The sequence below is a fragment of the Seriola lalandi genome, unplaced genomic scaffold (assembly GCF_002814215.2).
Source record: "Seriola lalandi dorsalis isolate HSWRI2012SDOR001 ecotype SW California unplaced genomic scaffold, Sedor1 jcf7180002054337, whole genome shotgun sequence".
NCBI lineage: Eukaryota > Metazoa > Chordata > Actinopteri > Carangiformes > Carangidae > Seriola > Seriola lalandi.
Window position 1 is genome coordinate 168,239 of NW_019524890.1, and position 21,483 is coordinate 189,721.

The 21,483-nt window shown below is 40.0% G+C and overlaps 3 protein-coding genes and 1 long non-coding RNA gene across 5 annotated transcripts in view; 2 read left to right on the top strand and 2 right to left on the bottom strand.

Annotated features, from left to right (window-relative positions):
* Positions 1 to 3,887, bottom strand: part of unc13bb (unc-13 homolog Bb (C. elegans)) — a 64,582-nt gene extending 60,695 nt beyond the window's left edge. For both annotated transcript variants that reach the window (XM_087174310.1, XM_087174309.1), the window contains exon 1: positions 3,642 to 3,887. In XM_087174310.1, the coding sequence (XP_087030436.1) occupies positions 3,642 to 3,663 (22 nt within the window). In that variant the 5' untranslated portion in view covers positions 3,664 to 3,887. The remainder of the gene's footprint in view (positions 1 to 3,641) is intronic.
* A 1,662-nt stretch (positions 3,888 to 5,549) lies between these two features.
* stoml2 (stomatin (EPB72)-like 2) lies at positions 5,550 to 10,041 on the top strand. Its single transcript, XM_023407522.1, has 10 exons — positions 5,550 to 5,699; positions 6,479 to 6,631; positions 7,085 to 7,184; positions 7,329 to 7,387; positions 7,481 to 7,582; positions 7,699 to 7,833; positions 7,992 to 8,136; positions 8,361 to 8,440; positions 8,532 to 8,660; positions 8,826 to 10,041. The coding sequence occupies exons 1-10, from the start codon at positions 5,655 to 5,657 to the stop codon at positions 8,934 to 8,936; spliced, it is 1,059 nt and encodes a 352-aa protein (XP_023263290.1). The 5' UTR covers positions 5,550 to 5,654; the 3' UTR covers positions 8,937 to 10,041.
* LOC147819060 (uncharacterized) lies at positions 6,704 to 11,511 on the bottom strand. The gene is made up of 2 exons (XR_015437323.1): positions 11,376 to 11,511; positions 6,704 to 7,281 (listed from the first exon to the last, which is right to left on the bottom strand). It is a non-coding gene; the product is annotated as an uncharacterized LOC147819060 (long non-coding RNA).
* Positions 10,852 to 21,185, top strand: pigo (phosphatidylinositol glycan anchor biosynthesis, class O). Its single transcript, XM_023407521.2, has 11 exons — positions 10,852 to 11,020; positions 11,309 to 11,787; positions 12,481 to 12,624; positions 13,012 to 13,135; positions 13,527 to 13,686; positions 15,869 to 16,051; positions 16,185 to 17,781; positions 17,903 to 18,106; positions 18,575 to 18,759; positions 19,022 to 19,092; positions 19,386 to 21,185. The coding sequence occupies exons 2-11, from the start codon at positions 11,310 to 11,312 to the stop codon at positions 19,513 to 19,515; spliced, it is 3,276 nt and encodes a 1,091-aa protein (XP_023263289.1). The 5' UTR covers positions 10,852 to 11,020; position 11,309; the 3' UTR covers positions 19,516 to 21,185.
* Positions 21,186 to 21,483: the final 298 nt, after the last annotated feature.

The window sequence follows — 21,483 nt, forward strand, 5'->3', positions numbered from 1 at the left end:
CAAATGTCCACTTGTAAGGGCAACCACTTAGCTGTTGTGTAAAGACATCGCCATGGAGATGGAGCTTCTCGACTGGCAATCAATAAGCAACATTGCCAAGCTGTGCTATCAGGGGATGAGTCACAACATCCGCTAATCACGTAACCCCCGCCCAAGCATCCTTTCCCCTTTCATCTATGAGCTGCATAACTCCTACACGCTTTCATTTGCCATAACTCTGATCAATAGATTGACAATGTGTGAGCTCTATAGTGAAAGGTCCCATTTTGTACAATAACTCTTAACATCCAGAGCCACTGGGCTGAACTTTGTGAATTAAGTGGTACAAAAATGACTTCCCTCTTTGTGACCTTTTCCCTGCGAGGTGCTTTTTTCTCTTTCCCAGCTTGGTGTATTGATGTCCGGATCACTTCTGAGGCTCATTGTTTCCAGGTTTTACACAAAAATGCCTAGATTTATTTTTATTTTAGAAGGAGCAGGCAGTTTTAAACTGATTTCCTTACATTTCATGGATCCAAAAGATGTTGTGCTTCCTGCTGCCAAGAGGACGCTGACCACCACAGATATGCGTGATGATGACGTGATGAAGACTGACGTGACGTAATGATGTGATGATCTGACTTTGCCCATATTTAACAGTGTGTCAAAAGTGATTTTTGTGCCACATGTGGTTGGGTCAGTCTTTAACTTTCATATATAAACCAAGGTTTCCCATAATGTTTAATAGTGGAGGCACCACGCCTATCTTAAAATAAAGATATTAATGATTTAAAAATATTTTTACAAAATATAATATTAGACGTGTAAAGTTTCAAAAGCTGTGACAATCTGCAAGTTGGTTTGATAATCACCAGTTTTACAAGCATTTATTCTAACTACTGTAATCTTTATGTGTTGTGATGGCACAATTTCATTTATTTATTTTTTTCTTTAAATGGTACAGATTAACATTTTGCCACTTGTTTCCTGTAAACAGAACTTGAAAGCTGCAACAATATGCCAATTAAAAAAATGAGTCTAATCAATTGTTTTTGATAATAGATTCACTGTTTTAACTTATTTTTATGAAAAAAAATCTCTGCTCGTAGCTTTTTTACTTTGAATATTTGTTGGTATCTTCATCTTCAATGATTGTAAACTGAATATCTTTGGGCTTTGGAAAGTCTGTCAGACAAAACAAGATCATCTTTAATTTTTCATAATTTCTTTTTTTCTTTCTTCTGACATTTAAGCTACTTTGCCACCAATTAAATGACTCACTGAAGTAGCCAGAAAGCTTGCAATGCAAATTTACTACAAGCAGCATAAGGGCGGGTTATCAATGATTTTAGCAGCAGGTTTTGTGGGATTACGCACCCACTGCCAAAAAGGTTTGCTGCACAAAACAACCAGCACATTCAGAAATCAGAAACACAGGCGGAAGGAATATATAGACACAGACACACAACCCAGAAGCACCATGACTGAGCAAAATACCTCTAGGATAGGCTAATACGACTACCACGAGGACGAGGGGGTAACACAAAGATGAGGGTTGTGACAGTCACTCCTCAACAGAGACTTTGATAACATTTGGAAAGGTATTAAAGAGACTTAAGATCATGACAGAAGGCGTTTGCTTGATTGTGTAATCAGGTCCTAGTGGAGGGATCTGAAGGATATTTGAACAGAATTTGGTGGATCTGTGATGACACAGGGCGCCTGAAATCCCGACTGTCTTTACCATCAAAGAATTTACTTAAATTAAAAAAAAGGAAGGGGGGGGGGTGATAGGATGGAAAACAACTAGAGAGGGGAAAGCACTTTACTCTCCGTTTTAAGACAACAAAAAAAGTTTTAAACCCTACTGTAGCTTTAGTTGCAGTTTCAACTTGAAGTCCACTCTGAACCCAAAAGCAAACAAAAGTTTAAAACTCACTTTTTGACCCAAATGCTCGATGATATTTCACGCATCATATCTGTAAAGGACAACATCAATTTGGCACAGAGCCACAGAGGAGTCATATGGTAATCAAACTACTACTGGAAAGGGAACTATAGATTAGAAATGGGACTTAAAGGTATAAAGACAGTTATTATGTTATTTATAGCACTGGACTTTCTTTGATAAATGAGCACACAACTTATTCATTTGAAATAACGCCTGAAATGTTCTTTCTTTGATTCAGTATTTTAATGTTGAATTTTTATGATCATGTCCTGTCTACATTTATCAGGGAGAACACAACTGGATGGATATATGTTGCCAGTGCTTCACTTTAAGTAGCCTAATAATCAATTTTTTCCCCAATTTTCAGTATCAGATACCAAAAACTTTTACTCGATCATCATCTTGTGCCTTAAAAATTCCTTATTTCAAGTCTTGCATTGTAAACAAGCCTTAGTTGATGCCCTGTTTAAAATCTTTATATGAAGCACTGTTTAAAAATGAAGTATGTGGTTAAAAGAAAAGAAGCCTAAAGCTTTGGTTTGAGCTTGAAGCATCTCTCTCTCTCTCTCTCTCTCTCTCTCTCTCTCTCTCTCTCTCTCTCTCTCTCTCTCTCTCTCTCTCTCTTCCCTCCTGGCAGCACTGGACCAAATTGCTGGACATTGGTCTTGTTGTCACAGAATTGGGTATTGCATAATGTGCTTTGCCTCTGTAAAGGATGCTGTAGCAGAGAAGGATTCTCCAACATTATGTGTGTGTGTGTGTGTGTGTCTGCGTGCGTGCGTGCGTGTGTGTTAAACCAACCTGATGTTGATTTGCTTTAGTATAATTTTAGGTTTTAAACGTGTCTGTCACTGTAATGTTGGTAAAGCGTATTATATTGTTATCATTTGGGCTCCTAAAAGATTTACATTTAATTTAATTTACCTTTGTAATTGAGGATAGAAAAGTTACCCGTCTAAAAAACAAACATTTTATTCGATTGTGGATCTCTGTATAATAAAAGTCTACCTATACACCACCAATGTTGGAAAGATATCAGTGAGGGGATAGCAAAAGCTTAAAAAGACAGTTATTTTGTCATCCACTGAATTTAACAGCAAGGATCCCAGAGACCCATATGCCATGCCCCTGCACCAATTTGAGCTCTGTACCAGGCTACTGACATTACTCACAAATCCAATAACCCTTCATTTAATATATATATTATAAATCAGTTTGTCAGTTGTCTTCCAATTTAGGCCTGTAATGGGAACTGGGATCATTCTGAAGTGACTTTAAATTATGCCCACAGCTAGTATTTGTTCATATTTCTTGTAATATCTCAAAGTCAATATAAACCAGCAAATGGTGGCTCTGTGAAGCTAAAACAGCTGGTCTGATGCTGGTGCATTGCTCCAATAAAATAGCTCCAACATGCCATATCCTAGTTAGGAACACAACCTCAAGTCTGTCTCTTGTTTTTCATTATCCTCCTTATGAGGAGGCTGGGAATTTAAACGTAAAATCACGTCAGGACAAATGCACAAGCTACTTTTCTATCATTGTGACTGCCTGAGGAGGGAGGGGGTGCCTATTGCTAGAAAACTTGTTCTGTAAGATTTCATTGACATTATCAGATTGAATCCAACAAACTGAGGTTTGACCTGTTAAACTAACGCTTAATGTCGTTTCAAAACGTGTAAAGAAATTTAAAAAACAGACTAAAACTTACCTCTGACACACAGTAACGACATGGCAAAGCGCTTCCAGCGAAAATCCAATACTTTGACACAGTTTGTAAAGCAGGCTCTCAGCGGAGATTTACTCCGTCCGGTTACATTATAACGTCCGTTGAATTACTTTAACCAATCGCTGATAAACTCTTCGTCGATGTTTACAGGTGGTTTTCTGATGCCGGACATGGGCAGAGAGCGGCAGCCCCCCGCCGCGGCCACGCCATTATTATAACTCTCATCACAGGTTTTTCAGACTGACCGACAACCTGAGGGCAGTGACAGAGGGGAAGGGCGGAGGCGAGGCACCTGTCATTGTCGTTTGATCTGTCCAATCAAAAAGCGGTGCTGCGCTAAAGGGAGGAGTTACTGAAAGTAAACCGACCAATCGCTGAAAGGGACAGGTTGGCGGATGAAACAGGTGACGCAGACAGATCCAAAGCGGACTTAAAGACCTAGAACTTTTTGTAAGAGCGAGACTTGGAGTTGTTTCATTACTTGTCCTTTTTACTCTTTTTTTTCTCTTGTGGCTTTATAATTGGTCTCCTTTATTCAAACGTAAACATATGTTTTTTTTTCCAGACAAAATGTAGGCCTATTTCTAGAAGTTAACAATTTTATGGTTTTTGATTATCCATAGTGTATCTGCAACATACTAGACCACTGATTTCTTAGTTTCTCAATTATTAATATTATTTATCAGCTAATAATTTTTTTAATTTGTTTATAGTTATTTTAATTAAGCTGACACATAAGTGTCCGTTGAACAGCTATAACATAAACCAAGGGCCCCTAAATAACAGTAAGGTTAGAGTTATTTAAATGTGAGTTTGGTCTTTTCTGAAGGTCTACAGGTGCAGGAGAGCTAAAACAAAACCAACATTACCACCTGGTGTATTTAGTGAGTCATTACATTGGGTCCATTTATTTAATGGTTAAGATAAAAACTTGAATAACAATGGGTATTTCAGAGCTATATAGAAGGTCCACATAATTATTAGCCTTTATCCTGTTTGTTGGTTCTGTTTGCATCAAAGTTTGTATTTGTGAGGTCTGCAGGTGGCTATCTCTAGTAATAATTCTGCAAAAAAATATCATTAATTTGTGCGGATGTAAAACCCAAGCAAAAGGGCCATTCCATTCTCTTGAAAAAAGAGTAAAAAGTTCTATTAAATTGATGGGACCTTGGAAAAACTTGAAAATTTCATCATTTTATTTTTGCGATATGTTGTATGTGTATTCTAAGCCTCACCAATTACTTATTTTTCACTGAATTATGGAACATCAAGAAATCATAAGCCTTTACAACATGTTTTCGTGTAAATAGTTATTGATTGTTTTCCATTAATCAAATTGATTAAATAAAATAATTTTTTACCCAAAAGAAGAACCGTTAATTTTTCACAATTTCACAATTAATATCTACTAGTTTTCTTGCAACGTTTCTTGCAACTAAATTTTCATCTCTTCAGTGAACGTATATTTTTAAAAATGTTATATTACTATTTTTATAAAATAATAGTAATAATAATAAATAAATAAATGAATATTTTTTGTAATTTTAACTGGCTGTAATTTTACATTCAGAGTTTTCATTTCATATTTGTACTATGTTGACCTCAAGGTTTTCTGAGCTTGTTTTTCATTGGGTTCAGGAAATTTGATACTGCTTGTAATAGCTTGTACTACTACTGCTGGAACTACAACTACTGAGGACACACCACATGTTTTGGTGTGGGTTATGTTATGATGTTGGTATGAAATATAAGTATCCTGGTTATTTGTACATGATTCCTACATAGTAGCAGTAGCAGCAGTAGATATGACTGAGCCAGCGGAACGATAGTCGTTCGGTTCTTGTTGCTCGCACTGGCGGAGTTTTTCAGCGTTGCACCAGTGATGTAACTTTCATTTCCTGATCGGCAAGGGTCACTCACATGAGTGTAGAGTTTTGCCCAGAGTCCAGTTTAAGAAGCTGAATCTTATTTTTACTATCACTTTACTGTATTTGAATGATGTTAAGAACGCTGTGTCGGGCCGGCGGGGCTCTTTTGCAGGTAAATTAAAATGTTATTTTATTTCCGGCTCTTTAGCTAGTTACTTAGTGTCATTCAGCGTGCAGCAGTGTGTTAATAATCCACGAAATGTCACTCTACATCCTGGTAGGAGTATCACGTATGAAGTTAACAAGAGAGAAACCTTTTAAGCTGACTTCTGACTGACATGTTAACTGTTTCTTCTGGCAAGAAAATTAGACTATGTTTAAACTTTACAGTGTTAACGTCTACATAATACACACAGTTGGATGCTGTTGCAAGCAAATCAGCTAAACTGAAAGTAAAAACGGTACAGTACTCCAGGCATAGGTTTTGAGATATTCATGTTTTACTCATCTTAGATTTTGTTTTACTTATTTCAAAGATTGAGTTAGATATTTGTCAAGCTGAAATGCCAAATATCTGCTGCGTTCAATTTCCCCAGTGTGAGAATATGCTGGTTTTTGACACTGTATATTGAATCTCTTTGGATTTTCAGGATGTACGTAATAGAAATTTTGCTCTGGGAAATTGTTAGTGGCATTTTGTACTGTTTCTTGACTCTTAATAAACTACTGAATGAGGAATCATTGAAAAATGAATCAATAATAAAAAATAATAGCTAGTTGCAACCTCATCTCCTTAAATTATGTACAAGGGACATCATCATTTGCAGTCAGGACTTGGGTGTGAAAACCATGTTTTAACAATAGATTTATTTATTACAGTAGAATTTATTCATCAAGCTGACTTTCTGCAAATCTGATGGCATTTATTGTTGTAATTGTGTGTCTCTGTAGCAAACCCAGCGGACTGCGCCAAGGTTGTGGGTAACACCAGCACAGCAGCGATGGGCATCCAGCTTGCCCATGAACACTGTGATCCTGTTTGTGCCCCAACAGGAAGCCTGGGTGGTTGAGAGGATGGGTCGCTTCCACCGGATCTTAGAGCCGGTATCATCCATTATTCTCAATACCTACCATACTCCAAATACAAGTTAATTAGAAGGCATTCTTGCAAAAATAAGATATTCTCAGTTGTCTGTTTATTAGACACACCTAGCTAAAATGAATGTAGTCCAATACAACAACCCTTTAATAAATTAGCCTTCATGAAGATTATAATGTTCAGTTTTTTTACTGTTTTTCAAGATTCAAGGATGTGTTTTGTGGTGCTGCTGAACTGTATTGCATTATATGGAGAGATGATTCTGTTCTTTAGCCTTCCCTCATTAATATAAATTGGGTGGACAATATTAATAGAAACACCTGCTGATGAAATATTGACTTATTTAAATCACAATATTACGAATTTTAGGCTGAATTTTACTTTGTTTTTCATCATGACCAAAACTCTGATATTGCAAAGTACAAAAACTCATATATTTTCTGCTTGACTTCTTCTAGGGTTTAAATTTCCTCATACCCCTACTTGACCGAATTCGCTATGTGCAAAGTCTCAAAGAGATAGTGATTGATGTCCCGGAGCAGTCTGCTGTATCTCTAGGTAAGTAACACGATGCTTCTGTCACGGGAGGATGAGAGTGATGGCAACTTCTCTTTGTGGATCATCCATCATTTTCTTGAGGAATATGCAGTTTAGCCTGAGGGACAAAATTTAATAAAAGTGTGAATTTCATTATTTTTACAGATAATGTAACACTACAGATTGATGGAGTGCTTTACTTAAGGATCCTAGACCCTTTTAAGGTATGCTTGAAAAATGAGAACTGCTATACTCTGATAATATTGATATAAATGTTTGTTTTTTTTAATCTCTCAGTCACTTGTGTTTGTTCCCAGGCCAGTTACGGTGTTGAGGATCCAGAATATGCCGTCACACAATTGGCACAGACCACCATGCGTTCTGAACTGGGCAAACTCACACTGGACAAAGTGTTCAGGGTAACAACAAACTACTGCTGCATCTCATATTAGCAGTGTTACTGTATTCTTAAAATAAAATGTGTGGTGGGGATTTTTGCATTTTATTTCATTATGTTTTTTTTTTTTCTTTTAAGGAGAGGGAGTCCCTAAATTCCAACATCGTCCACTCCATCAATCAAGCTTCAGATGAGTGGGGAATTCGTTGCCTCCGTTATGAAATCAAAGATATACATGTTCCACCTCGTGTCAAAGAATCCATGCAGATGCAGGTGAGGGTAATATGTTGACTCTGAAAGAACAGGTCTTTATTCTGTTTGGATTTCCTTTGCAGGCCACTCTGAAATTCAGCACTATGCCGGTGAATGCTAGAGAGACCCATTAATCACAGAAAAAGTTTTAACAAACACATTTTATTCACTCTGTGTAGGTGGAGGCTGAGCGTAAAAAGAGAGCCACGGTGCTGGAGTCTGAGGGGACGAGGGAAGCGGCCATTAATGTCGCTGAGGGTCGTAAACAAGCTCAGATCCTGGCCTCAGAGGGAGAAAAAGCAGAGCAGATCAATCAAGCGGCTGGTAGGTGCATTTAGTTACACAATATAGTTTTTTTTTTTTTTTTTTTATCTTTGTGGTTTGTTTGCAGTTACTGTGCTTAGAGGGATGGCTCTTTTCTCTCATATCTGTTGCTCTAACTGAGGTTTTAAATTGAGGTTGTTGGGCTGAAAATACTTGAATTACTGACACAATGCAGATGATTACACAGATTATATGTTGCCAATTAAATACTTGGTTCCTTCCAGGTGAGGCCCAAGCTATCTGGGCCAAAGCTGAGGCAAAAGCAAAGGCCATCCGTCTGTTGTCAGAGGCTCTGACTGAGCAGGTGAATAGTAATTTTTGTTTTTCTAATGCGATAACCTTGCTCACAGTCTTATTTTGGTTAATTTTGATGATGTTCTTTGTGCGTTGAGCAGAATGGAAATGCAGCGGCCTCGCTAAGTGTGGCCGAGCAGTATGTGTCTGCTTTCTCGAACCTCGCCAAAGAGTCCAACACCATCCTTCTGCCCTCTAATACTGGTGACATCAGCGGAATGGTCACACAGGTATCTATACATGCATTATTATTTTTGTTCATGTTCAGAACAGGGCCACTTTAATAGAATTGTCCTGAAAGATATATGTTAACAGCATCTAGATGAATTATCTTTGTTGCTTTTGTTGTCGTCAGTTGTAACGTTAATGACTGTCGCCATTTTCCTGCTTCTCAGGCCATGACCATTTACAGCACGTTGGCAAAGACGAGCCCAGCAGTTGCCAAGACAGAAGCGCTGGAGGAGAAGAGTGAAGAGCTTCAGAACCAATCGGAATCAACTCAGTAGCAGTCGAAGTCAAAATGAACTCAAAGCAGTAAATGACACAGAACCAGAGGAGGCAGTTTATGTGTCAGTCGGCGGGGGCTCCAAGGCATTGCTGCGTGACTGAAGGTTTCACAAAACCACATGTTTTTAGGTAAAAGGATTTGTAATCTTCACTGTTCAGTTATTGTCAGATTGGGAAATAAACACCAGCCTCCAGCCAAATATACTCATAGCAGTGACTTTAAAGGTTTTGAATAGAACCGCACTACTTTCAATAATTTGACATTTGATAAAACATTCAATCATGTTTAATATTTTCTCCTCTTTGCAACCTGTGCTCCTGGGCTGGCCCAAATATCTGTTTTCAGGTTCTGTGGGTTCATTAGAATTAATGCGGTAAACACAGTCAGCTCAGGTCAACCATCTGCTTTCAGTGTGGCTAGTTTACAGAAATCAGTGCCAGTGATCAGTGAGTTCTTCAGCTGTTTTCTGCATCTTTGGGACCAGCACCTTTTGAGTTACTACATTCGATGGCTGGCTGGATGTCTCAGAATGGTAGGAGGTCTAGTTAAAGCATAGTTAATTCACAATTTGGCCTGTGTTTGATTAAAACATCTCCCTGAAAAAGCTAAACCAATAGTTGCTTGAGAAATAGTCTTGAGAATGTGTAAAATGATTCAGAAATAATTCCCTCTTGATAATTAGTTAGTATACAAAGTCAGCCCTAGGAACAAATGTTCCTGTTTATAGCTATATTCACCTCTTATGTCTTATGGGTATATTTATTAAATTTCAAGGTTCTCTGCAAAGCTAACAAGTTCGTCATTTCATAGGTTTCTTTCATACTTACAACAGGTTTATGGAACATAATGCAAAATAAAATTGGCACATCTGAGTATGTGTCATTTGAGACTCTCACAAAGTGATAAAACTTCATTAGAAGGTTTAAGATGTGGTGGAAAGGGATGTTGTGAAGCACTTGTTTAAAAAATATACAGTGATGTTAGAAGACAATGGTGTGAAACGACTCATGAGAAACTACTGGACTTCTTTAAATGTAATGTGTGGAAAATGTTATGCAGAAAAAACTCCCAGCATAATAAAATAAAGTTGTTAAGTTGGTTAACTAGGTGTGTTTTTCATTAAATATATTGTATTTTTTATTATGTATTTACCACTTAAAATCACAGTGGTAATCCAGGTGTGGTACAAATATCCCAGTGTTTGTTCCATGGGGCATGATGGAGAGAAACAAAATGCCAGATTTCATACTATCATTTGACAAGAGTACACTAAATGTAGCTTAAAATGATTAAAGAACCTATAACCATAATGGACATGGGACAGACTTCACTTAGAATCTACTTACTGTTTACTTATTTAACAAAAGATCTTTAGATTTTTTTGAATGAGTTTTTGTGTTCTTGAAATAGTGACAGTGACACATCTTTGCTTCCTCCCTCCCTTTGCATAGTTTTTGAGCCCTCTACTTTGCCTTACAGACATAAATATCTGAGGTGTGTAGTTTCATTTGCATTGGACTTTATTGCTTCGTAATTATCACAAATACTGAAAGTTTTTCAGTAACATTGGCAATACTTCATTCATTTACATCACTGATTTAAATATCAGAAGTATAAAAACGTATATTCATGCAAACTAACCACGGACAAAACATTCAATTCTTGTCCACACGTTCTTCCTTTAATTTCTTAATTTTTAAGGATTTATAGACCTCATACGTGATTTGGTTTAGCCAAAGAAGAAGAAATACTATTTCTGCGATTATATTGTAATTGATGTTTATATTTTTCTATCCAACGACTGAGATCAATTTGTGCCTGAATACCGAGTTCAGGGAAGCAAGTTCCGCCGTGTTACAAAGAAAACCGTCCGCCGTGAATTTCCGCCGGGTTCCATGCCCACTCAAGTTCCTAGCCGTCACCAGCCATCTAATCTCATTGTACCGGAGTCCCAATGAAGGTGAGGGTGGTGTCACGTCGTTCTCTGTTTACCTGACATACCTGTGCCCCTGTGTTGTTAACACACACACACATTCACGTTCACCCTGCGGCCGAGAGAGGACGAAAACCACACTGTACAAGGTCAGTGACAAGAGCGAGGCGACCTAGCCGCGGCTAACAGCGTTAACTTAGTAACGTTAACCGTGCCCTCATCTTAACGTTAGCTAGTTAATATTACCTGTCACGTCTGAACACCGCGTGCCGTGTTTACTGGTTTAGGTGAAACTTGAGGTCTCTGTGAAGTTACACGTTGCCAGCATTAGCATCTCGTGTAGCAGGTGACACTAACAGACCCACTGTTCCCTTGACTTTTTTACCTTGGTGTGGAACAAGTGTGCCTGAATTTCACCTGTGCTGCTGTGTGTTTAGGATGAAGGGGCTCCCAGTGCTGTCCCTGCTCCTCTGCATATGCGCCATGTACTTTGTGGGCATTTACCTGTTCGTGGGTGGGTTCCTGCTGGTGAGGCTGGAGGTGAACAGGACCAGCACCTGCGGAGACGTACTGCAGCCCGGAGAGGAGCCAGTGGACTTCTGCCGCGTCCAGCCTCGTTTCCGCAGGGCTGTCCTCCTCATCATTGACGCCCTTAAGATCGACTTCGCCCGTTTTGACCCCAACAACACGACGCCCCGACCATACGAGAATAAGCTGCCTGTGCTGGAGGAGACAGCCTCATCCAGGCCTTCTCACAGCCGGCTGTACCCCTTCCGTGCTGACCCGCCTACAACCACCATGCAGAGGATCAAGGGCTTCACCACTGGCTCCTTGCCCACGTTTGTGGATGTAGGTAATAACTTTGCGTCCAGCGCCATCTTGGAGGACAATCTCATCCACCAGTTTGTTCAAGTAGGTGAGTAATTACACAGGTGTATACGTATAAGACGGTATAAGACAGTCATGCATGACAGATCATATTATTTGTAGAACTGAGGAGGAAAGTGGGCTTTCAAAGAGGTTTATTGACAGCTGAGGGGAAACAGTGTCTATCAGTTCTCAGTGTGTGTTGAAAACTGCTGCTGTACTGTGTCTTTCAAGCATTTCAACGGTCTAGCTACAAAATAATGAATGACTTTGGAACAGGTGTTGCCAGAACAGCTGTTGTATAAACTCTTTTGGGTTCTGGGTGAGCTACCAGAGCACAGAGCAATCCAGGGCTCAGAAAAAGAGTAAAAGGGGAATAATAAACCACTGTTGCAATCACAAGAGAATCTGTTATGACAGCGGTGCTAGTGTATTTATAATATATCACAAAAGCCTGATATATCACAATACTGACCAAATCGAACTGAAAATAAGACATAGAACTTTAAAATAGAAGAGTTGAGATGTTTTCTAGTCTAGAAATCTAGAAATGCTGGAGGTATCATCTCAAATTTAATGTGAAATATGCATGTAATGAGTCTTATTGCCACACAGACGTGTTTTTTTAAATTGTATTTTTCATATGCTTTGCCAAGTTTTATAACTTAAGTGAAAATGTCATGGAATAACCTAATGGCACTGTCTGATTTTGTTAATTTTAAATGTGTGTATCCTAACACAGGCAAGCGAGTGGTGTTTATGGGCGATGACACTTGGGAGAATCTTTTTCCTAAGAAGTTCTACCGCTCTCTGCCCTTCCCCTCTTTCAATGTCAAGGATCTGCATACAGTGGACAATGGGATCCTCCAGCACCTCTACACCACCAGTATGTATTATTTAATATGCTTTTATGGAACTATAAGAACATACGTTTTACACCTGCCCGGAGAGCTATGCGATACCATAAGCACCTAGCATGTTAATGATATGTAAAGTACATTTACACAATTTGGTGCCCTTTTGTTTTCATTGTTATTTTATTGTAATCAACTAAATTGATGCTGAGACGTTAAAAAAAAAAAAAAAAAAAATGTTGCACATTGTCACACCCCAGTGGTAATGTCAAAAAACTGTCAGACAACAATTTTGGCAGCCCTGAGGCAAACAGTCTTAGGACTAGAGGCATTTCTTATTTATGGAAGACTGTGGCCAGGCCTGTATTGTGTTTGCACTTCATGTCTCTCCATCTGTCCCTTTGTGTTGGTTCTGACAGTGATGGGTGGTGATTGGGATGTCCTGGTGGCTCATTTCCTTGGAGTGGATCACTGTGGCCACAGGTTTGGTCCCGACCACCCGGCCATGGCTGACAAGCTCACCCAGATGGATGGGGTCATCAGGTGAGACAACAGTACAGCTGCTACCAGTTTGTTTCACAGCATCCTCCAGCTGCTGTCATTATCGTGTGCTGTCAGAGTGTTCCTGTAGTACTACAGATAATCAGGTCACATATAGTGACACTGATATTGTAAAACGTTGACCCAGACAGTCATGGACAGTATGGAAATAGGACTTATTATGAATGACATGAAAGGTTTTTATTATGTTAATCTTAGCTGGGATGTTTTTGAATTTTCCATTATTAGCACTGCTGGTGAAAACAACCAATATAAAATTAAAATCAGCTGATTTGAATTTGAGAATTCATACATTTTTATAGAAAAAAATGGAAGGAAGTGAGATGACTGTCTTTGAATATTTCCTGAAACCATATTCATCCTTTTCCTCCAGGTCTGTGATTGACCGTCTGCAGAACGACACCCTCTTGGTGGTGATGGGAGATCATGGGATGACGGACACTGGAGATCATGGTGGAGAAAGTCAGAAGGAGACTGATGCTGCCATCTTCCTCTATAGTCCTGCCCCTCTGTTTCCGGGACCCCCATCAAAGGTCAGTAAACTAGCCAACTTTTTCACAGTCAGTTTTAATTTGATCAATATAGTCATACAAAAGAATGACATTCAAAATTATTTTGTGATCATATACTCATAGCCAACCAATCAGTCTTAAGAAAAGCCTTTGTGCATTTTAAACAAGTTTGTTGAAGTGTAGAGGCTCAGGGAAGAGTTAATTCATTATTTTAAATACAGGCACAAGGAATTTGGTTTATGCATCTACTGTATGTAAGGAAAAAGATAAAGACAAATGTAAGGAATAGTTTGGATGAATCATTAATTGTTACTCAGCCCACACATTTAAGAGCTTTCCATAATGCTCTTTATACAGTATTTGCCCATGTTGTCTATATCTAATTAAAAGATATTAAGATGATAAACATAAAAAAGAAACATGGTGTAAAATCTAATTTCACATACAATGTACACACAATAAAATCATAGATCTCTTGAAAAAAAATACAAATAAGCCTGTTCTAGCCCATTCCTAATGTTAATTAAATAATTTACTGTTATCACTACTATTATAAATATGTATACAATTCAGGAATACATCATTTTTCAAGGTTGAGAATTGAATAAATAATAAAAAGCAGAATGATAATGAAAAAAAAAATCAAAGTAGGCTGAATTGAAATGTCTTGGTTAGACTAAATTTGGTTGGTTGTCCCACTGACTTCAGATTTCACTCTGTCTCTGTTAAAAAGCACATTCCAGTAACCAGTTAACTAAAAGTAAATGCAGAGCAGAGTGAGAGATAAGCACAAAGTGATGGAAGTTCACAGAACAGACTCATTATATTCCATATATGCTCAGTCACAGCTGGCAGCGAGAAACTTGACTCTTGAACCCTCTCACAGAACAAGAACATGCTGTCGAACAACGGCGGCATATCAGCTCAGTCCACAAATGAGCAAATAAAGAAGCAGAACAACATGAAAGATCCCGTAACTATTTGCCCTTATCTGTTTGTGTGTTTGCTTGTCTTTATTTTATCAGCAAATACACATTTACGTCATGTTTGTCTCTCCAAATCACCGGAGCGTTTGCTGTCTCACAAACATGGAGCATCACACCATTCCTTGCATGAATATTTCTGTTCATGCTCGGCTGTGCAGTTCCCTGAATCCGCTAAATTGATGCTGGCAGGTGGTCTCTGCCATTTCAGGGATAAAGACGGATCTCACACTAGACAAAGTAAACTTCAGCACTGATTTCCATAATTGCAGTGCAATAATACATTGTAGAAAAATTGCGCGTTACATGAGCACACAGAAAATACCACTACTAATAATGAAAGGGGACATTATTGGGCATGACGCCCTATGAGACGCTGAGACACTCACTTACCAATCAGCTTTTCTTTTTACAAGGAGGGAGTTAATCCACCAATCTTACCGATGAATGTCACTGCAGAGGTAATTGACCACTTGAGTTAATTAAGACATTTATTCATAATCTGCTTGCAGTTAAGGGAGTACACCAACTTTGGGGAAATTAGCTATTTGTTGTTCAAAAAATATGTTGATGCTTGTTTCTGCAAATAGTAATTATAGAATACAGACTAACCTTGACCTGTTGATTTTTATTTTCTGAAAACAAAATTTCAGTTATCTTCCTTTGCTGTTGAAAGTGAATTCTGTTTTGTGATTATTTTATGCATATTTTACTGGTGCTCTAACTAGGTCTGGTAACAAGCAGCACTACAAGAACTTTGCTAAAAGAATTTAGTGTAAAAATGCCAACGTTTTAATATTAATCTGCAACTGTCTGATCAAAGAATAAGGAAACAAAGTCACAAATCTGACCAAACATTTAATTCCATATTTTTGGACTTGACAGTTTCTTTGATACCAAACTTTATTCTAAACAAGCATGGCAAAATTGAAATACTTACTAATTACATTTAACTGATCTCCCAGCCTCCTTTTCTTAGTTTATGTTAATGTGCCTCTCTAACGGTTTACCACATGCTGGGTAGAGCTGTCTACCAGAGACAGGGTTTTTTTGTGCAAATCTTCTCATTGCATATCAGACATCTCAGAGCATCAGAGCTGCTCCTTTTAAGTCACACATGAAAAATTGTGCAAATTTCTCATTACACTGCAGCCTTTTGAAACACAGATAAATGGAGTAGTAAACTGACATGGCAGGCTTTTATTTTCTCATGTTTGTAGAGTGAACAGGATGTGGTGCCCCAGACTGACCTGGTGCCAACCCTGGCTCTGCTGCTGGGAGTTCCCATCCCGTACAGCAGCGTCGGGCAGGTTCTCTTGCCTTTATTCCCTCCCCATGGGCAGACGGAAGGTGCAGTTGGAGGTCTCAGCCAGCTGGAGGCACTGTGGATCAATGCAAAACAGGTAGTCTGCTCAGTTAGGAGTGTTTCCATACAGAAAAAAAAAAAACTTCAGACTTCACATATCCTGCAGCATGTTCTTTTAATTGTGGGTTTTAGGTGTTTTTTCACCTCATGTCACCGTTGTGTTTCTGAAGGTAAACCGTTTCCTGGAGACATACTCTGGCATGGCCAAAGACATCCCACCAGAGAGCCTCTCTCAGCTGAAGGATGAATTCACCCGTCTCTCTTATGAGTACCTTACCACAATTAGAGAGGGTCGGTCACCCTCCCCAGAGCTGGCTGCCTCGCTGCAGGCCTACCTCACCTCTGTTAGAGACACCTGCCGAGCTACCTGGGCTCGATTCAACCCTTTCAAGATGGCAGCAGGTTTAGCCATCCTGGCGTTTGCCTGCTTGATGTGTTTCATCCTGTCTGAGCTGTCCGTGGTGCTGATCAGGGAGAATGGTCCTGGACTGAAGGCTCCAGTTGCCGTGGCACTAACAGCGGGGGGTTGTACGGTTGCGGGTCAGTTGCTCACGCAGGGCTACATCGAGGTAGCTTGGTGCGTGGCAGCTGCTGCCCTCAGCTCTGAACTTCTCTTGCTCTGGACAGCTTGTCGATCTAGACCCAGTGCAGTGGCAAAGAATGGCTCTAAAGCTCCAAAGTGTTCGCACTGGCTGACCCCACGTCATCTCCTCATTCCCCCTCTTGTGGTTCCACTTCTCCGTTGTGCCTCCCTGCTCTCAGATAGCTACGTGATTGCTGAAGGCCGGGTAGTGACCTTTCTCATGTTCTCTCTGGCTCTCTATATTCCTATCCATCTCAACTGGGACGGCCTACTTCTACCCCCCAGCCATGACCCTCTGAAGTCAGCTGGGCTTCTGCCTTCCCCAGCCCTGTCTCCATCGACTGTGAGGAAAGAAAGCAGCACCCTGCTGACCTGTGTAGGACTCCTTGTTGGCAGCCTCTACCTCTCCCTGTCTTTTCACGGCTGTCGGGAAGAGCAGGGCTCCTGTCAGCCATCGCCGTTCCTCTCTCCTCTCTCTCGATTGCAGGACAGCCAGCTGAAGAACATCCACTACATCCTCTCTATCTTCTCCCTGGGCTTGTGGACATATCTCTTGAGACGTTGCCTCCGTCACTATGGTAACCTCAACTCCTCAGGTGGGACAGTGTTCACAGCCCGCTGGATCTTACCACTGCTGTCTGTCTGCCTGGGGCTCCACTGGGCTGTTAGTGCCACTCCGGAGGACAGCTTCAGGAATCTGGCCGAGCTGATCAGCCTGGCCCAGCTGGCCCTCCCCAGGGCCGCCTTCTGTCTCTTGGGGCTGGGGCTGTTTCTGATCTGGCTAGACCCTCTCACTGTGTTCGTGAAGACCAGGGCTGCAGCTACAGCCAGAGGTTCTTCCCTACCCCCGCCCCGCTACCGAGCCAGCACCGGCATCAGCCCCCAAGCCGAACTGCACCACCTCATCCCCCAGATCTACCAGCGCATGCGTCGTTCCCTGGACGATGGAGAGCTGAGCAGGGGCAGCGAGGTGGACAGCGGGCCTGCAGTGGAGGCTTACGGGCTTGGAACTGTATACTCTGCCCCGTTGCTGCTGTTCTGCGGCCTGCTGGGAATTGGTTTGCTGCTGCTGCACCCAGAGGGCATGGCTCTGTCTTTCCTTCTGCTGCTGCTAGAAATGGGAGCCCTGTTACACATTCAGGCCTCCTCCACTACCCTCAGTGGCCTACATGGGACATATACTGGTAAGATATTCAAAATCACACATCTTTTGTTTTGCGCTTCCTTTGCCTCTTTTTCAGTCACAACAATTATTAGTATTGACATGCTCCTTGTTCTTTAACCTTTTACTCATTGTTTCCTCAGGCGGCTTTAATGTGCCCTGGACTCCAATAGTGATGTGGTCCCTGGCTGCCACCCAGTTCTTCCATGCCACAGGTCACCTTCCCACCTTCCCCTCCATCCAGTGGGGCGCTGCCTTTGTGGGATTCCCTGATGGACACACAGGCACCATACTGCCCGCCTCACTGGTTACCCTCAACACATTTGCTTCACACATCCTGTTTGCAGGTAGTTTACCAGACAAATGACAAAACAAAGCTGCTAGTGAGTTTAATACAATTCATCAATCATGATCTTTTATTAAGTGGATGATGGAAATAGGAAAAAGATGGTTGCATCTGCAAAAGTAAAAGGATTCTGCTGGGACATAAGACAAAGTGCAATACAACACAGAACTGGAATACAAATTAAAGTACCAAAGTTAAAATGCCTTTATTATTGTGACTACTTATTAAAAATAAAAGCAATGCATACTCGTTATTTATTAAAAAAATAAATAAATAAAATAATAGCCTGTCAGTATAAATTTAACTGATTTACAGATAAAAATTTCACTTTTAACTTCATGTTAGAGAACATTTAAATTTCTATTTGGTGTAAAGTTGAAATCATAAAAAATGTCATCGTGGGTTAACATTTTGTCTCAATACGAGTGTCGTAATATGTCCCTCTGTGTCCATGTCTGATTGTCGTCAGTGGGTTGTCCCTTGCTGCTGTTCTGGCCCCTGGTGTGCGAGGTACGTGGCAGCAGAGGAGGAAGAGCTTGTGGGGAAGAAGGCGAGGACGCTGTGATGGAGATGAGACTGAGAGAAAACCCCCAGCAGTTCAGTTCTGCTCTCCTACAACTCTCAACACGCTACCTCTTTATTCACGGAGCACAGGTGCGACCATAGACCAAGAGATGTCTCAGGCTGTGTAATTAAACACATTGCAGTGGCACAATTGTCATCTGTTATTGTGTGTTTGGTCATCAAATTAAAATGTCTAGTTCAAATTATCAATCTATGAGTTGGGACAAAGTCAAATTTTTCTGTGATGTTCAGTTTTTATTCTATTGTTTTTTTTTTTTTTATGTCTTTGGCTCAGTTCCACTCTTTCAATGTGTATCACATCACAGCACTCAGTTCCTCTGCTCTATCACAGGTCTTTGCTTCAGTCTGTGCAGCTGCTATCCTCAGGAGACACCTAATGGTGTGGAAGGTTTTCGCACCCAAGTAAGTGCCTGAATGGATTTTCCATCTCACACAAACTCACTGAGGATATGAACGCAGTATAACTCACAGTTCAGTGAATTTACATTGGTGAATACAGGACTTTTACACTGTGGAATATACATCCGGAATTCTTATCTTTTTTGAAACGTTATTGTGTTTGTTTTTTTCAGTTGCATGAATACTGATATAGATTGTTTCCAAACAATTTTAATTCTGAAAAATATTTGCTGCTAGTATTGTGTCACTTTTTTTTTGAAAAATACAGATTTCAAAGGGTTTTTTTCTCCTTTCAGGTTAATGTTTGAGGCCTCAGGGTTCCTGGTGAGCAGCGTGTCTCTGCTGATCGGGGTCACATTAGTGTTGAGAGTAGACGTAGCCGTGGGCCGCTGGTTTAAGAGAATCATCCCTGATGCATCCAGGTAGCGACGGCACTGGTGCTGCTGCTGCTGCTTTATCACAGACGCCCACCGTGAGCTCACCGTGCCACAGAGAAAAACGGACATGGTGGTCACTGTAAAGTTTTTATATGGAAACATTGCCATCGGTGTCTAACATAAGGATCCCCACAAACATGTCATGTGAGGTCGCCTCTTACTGTAACTCTCTTGAGGGCTATGTTACTGACACTGAGGCCTGCCTCGTTTTCAGCCAGAAGGACTTTAGGACATCAAATGTTGGACTGAACGAACTCTGAGCATCTGGTCATTTTTTTTTCTTCCATTTTCTTTTTTTTTTTTTGATAGTGTTTTTGGATAAAGGTTGTAAAGCACCGCACAAATATGAAGAGGGTTAAAGGCCTTTGAGGTCCAGAGTTGTATGTGATTAGGGAGAGAATAGTAGTTACTGAATGTTTCTCCTAAACTCCTGTTTTCTAACTTGATGGATGAAACTTTCCAAGCTCAACAAGCCACACAGTCTTGCAAGTGGTTCTTAGTGAAGCAGTTAAAAAGCTTCACTAAATACATACAGTTTACACAAGCTACAGGCCTGTCACAGCTGGCTAATAACCTCAGTATTGAAACAAAATTGGCCTTTTAGTATCTGGGGTTTTTTTTCCCCCACCTCATAACTGAGGCTGATGTTACACTTATGTGCAACAGAGTGGCCAAACTGACGGTTGAATGTGATATAAAAAGCAGCTATGGAAGGAAGACTTTGACAATTAAATTAAGCTGACTGTTTTCCCACAGTGACGTAGAACTAATGAGCAGGTGAAGGTTCAGCGTCTGACTGCAGAAACTGAACCCAACGTCTGGAGCTACTTTATTATCATTTCGTAAAGCAGGTCAACTCCATTTGACGAGATCCATCCAAGTGCATTACAGCATGTCATTTAATTGTCTGCTGGAGGACGTTTTCCTTTTTTTTTTTTTTTTTATGTTTTGTATTTTCAAGATGTTGAAATACCCAGTGCATCTGATTACTGCCAATTCATACTTTATTACAGTGCTGTTATTATAATTTTTTTTTTTTTTTACAGTTTCTGGTACTTACTCTCTCATGGTCTTTTATTTTTTCTGATTCCTAACTCTAATGTCTATTTATAATTAAGATTTTTTAAATCACTGATTTTTCATTTTCTAATCTCAAATGGAACTATTGTCTTAATTGGGCCTCATTCACCTTGTCCCTGGAATAGGTGCCTAGCTTTAACAAATGCCTTTTTTCGTGTATGATGTCATTAATTTAGCAGGGCCATTAAATCCAGGACCTCCAGAAACACTGTCAGTGAATTTATTTCTACAGGACATCTGAGTCAGTCTCCGGTGTAAGATCTGTTACTGTTCTGCAGCTGTAGTCAGCAGCTAAAGCTCATTAGCTAATGCATGGTATTGAATGGGATGTTGAGCTCAGGTTGAATTAGCTATAATGCAATAGTACTGCATTCCTCAGGCTGTTATAAAAGGAGTAATTGGTCATGTAGAGCGACTGCTGTAGTGACCTCAGCTCAAGTGATGGTTTGGCTTGGTTGTGTGATGAGGGGGCACATTTTTTTTTTTTTTTCTGTTTTTAAAATGTTTAATATATAAATAACTGATTAATTCAAATGATTTTACAATCTGTGAAAAATGTAATAAAACTTTTGTACATGACATCTCTGCCTCACAGTAATTTAAATATACAGATTAAATTTATTCCCTATTATTATTTATGATCACGCATGTTTCAAATTTGAGATTATTTATCGCCATGCAAACTAATGTTTATTGATCCAGTGACTTGATGAAGGAAGTGGGTGCTGCCATGAGTTTTCTTTCTACCCATCATTCAGGGTGCTTCATTCATTATTCACAGAGGCTTTCCACATTTCCATTTCATATAACTCAGAGTTGCTGAAAGTCTCACTTGTACACAAGTGTTTGACAGGAAATTATCTAACTTCCACCAGCT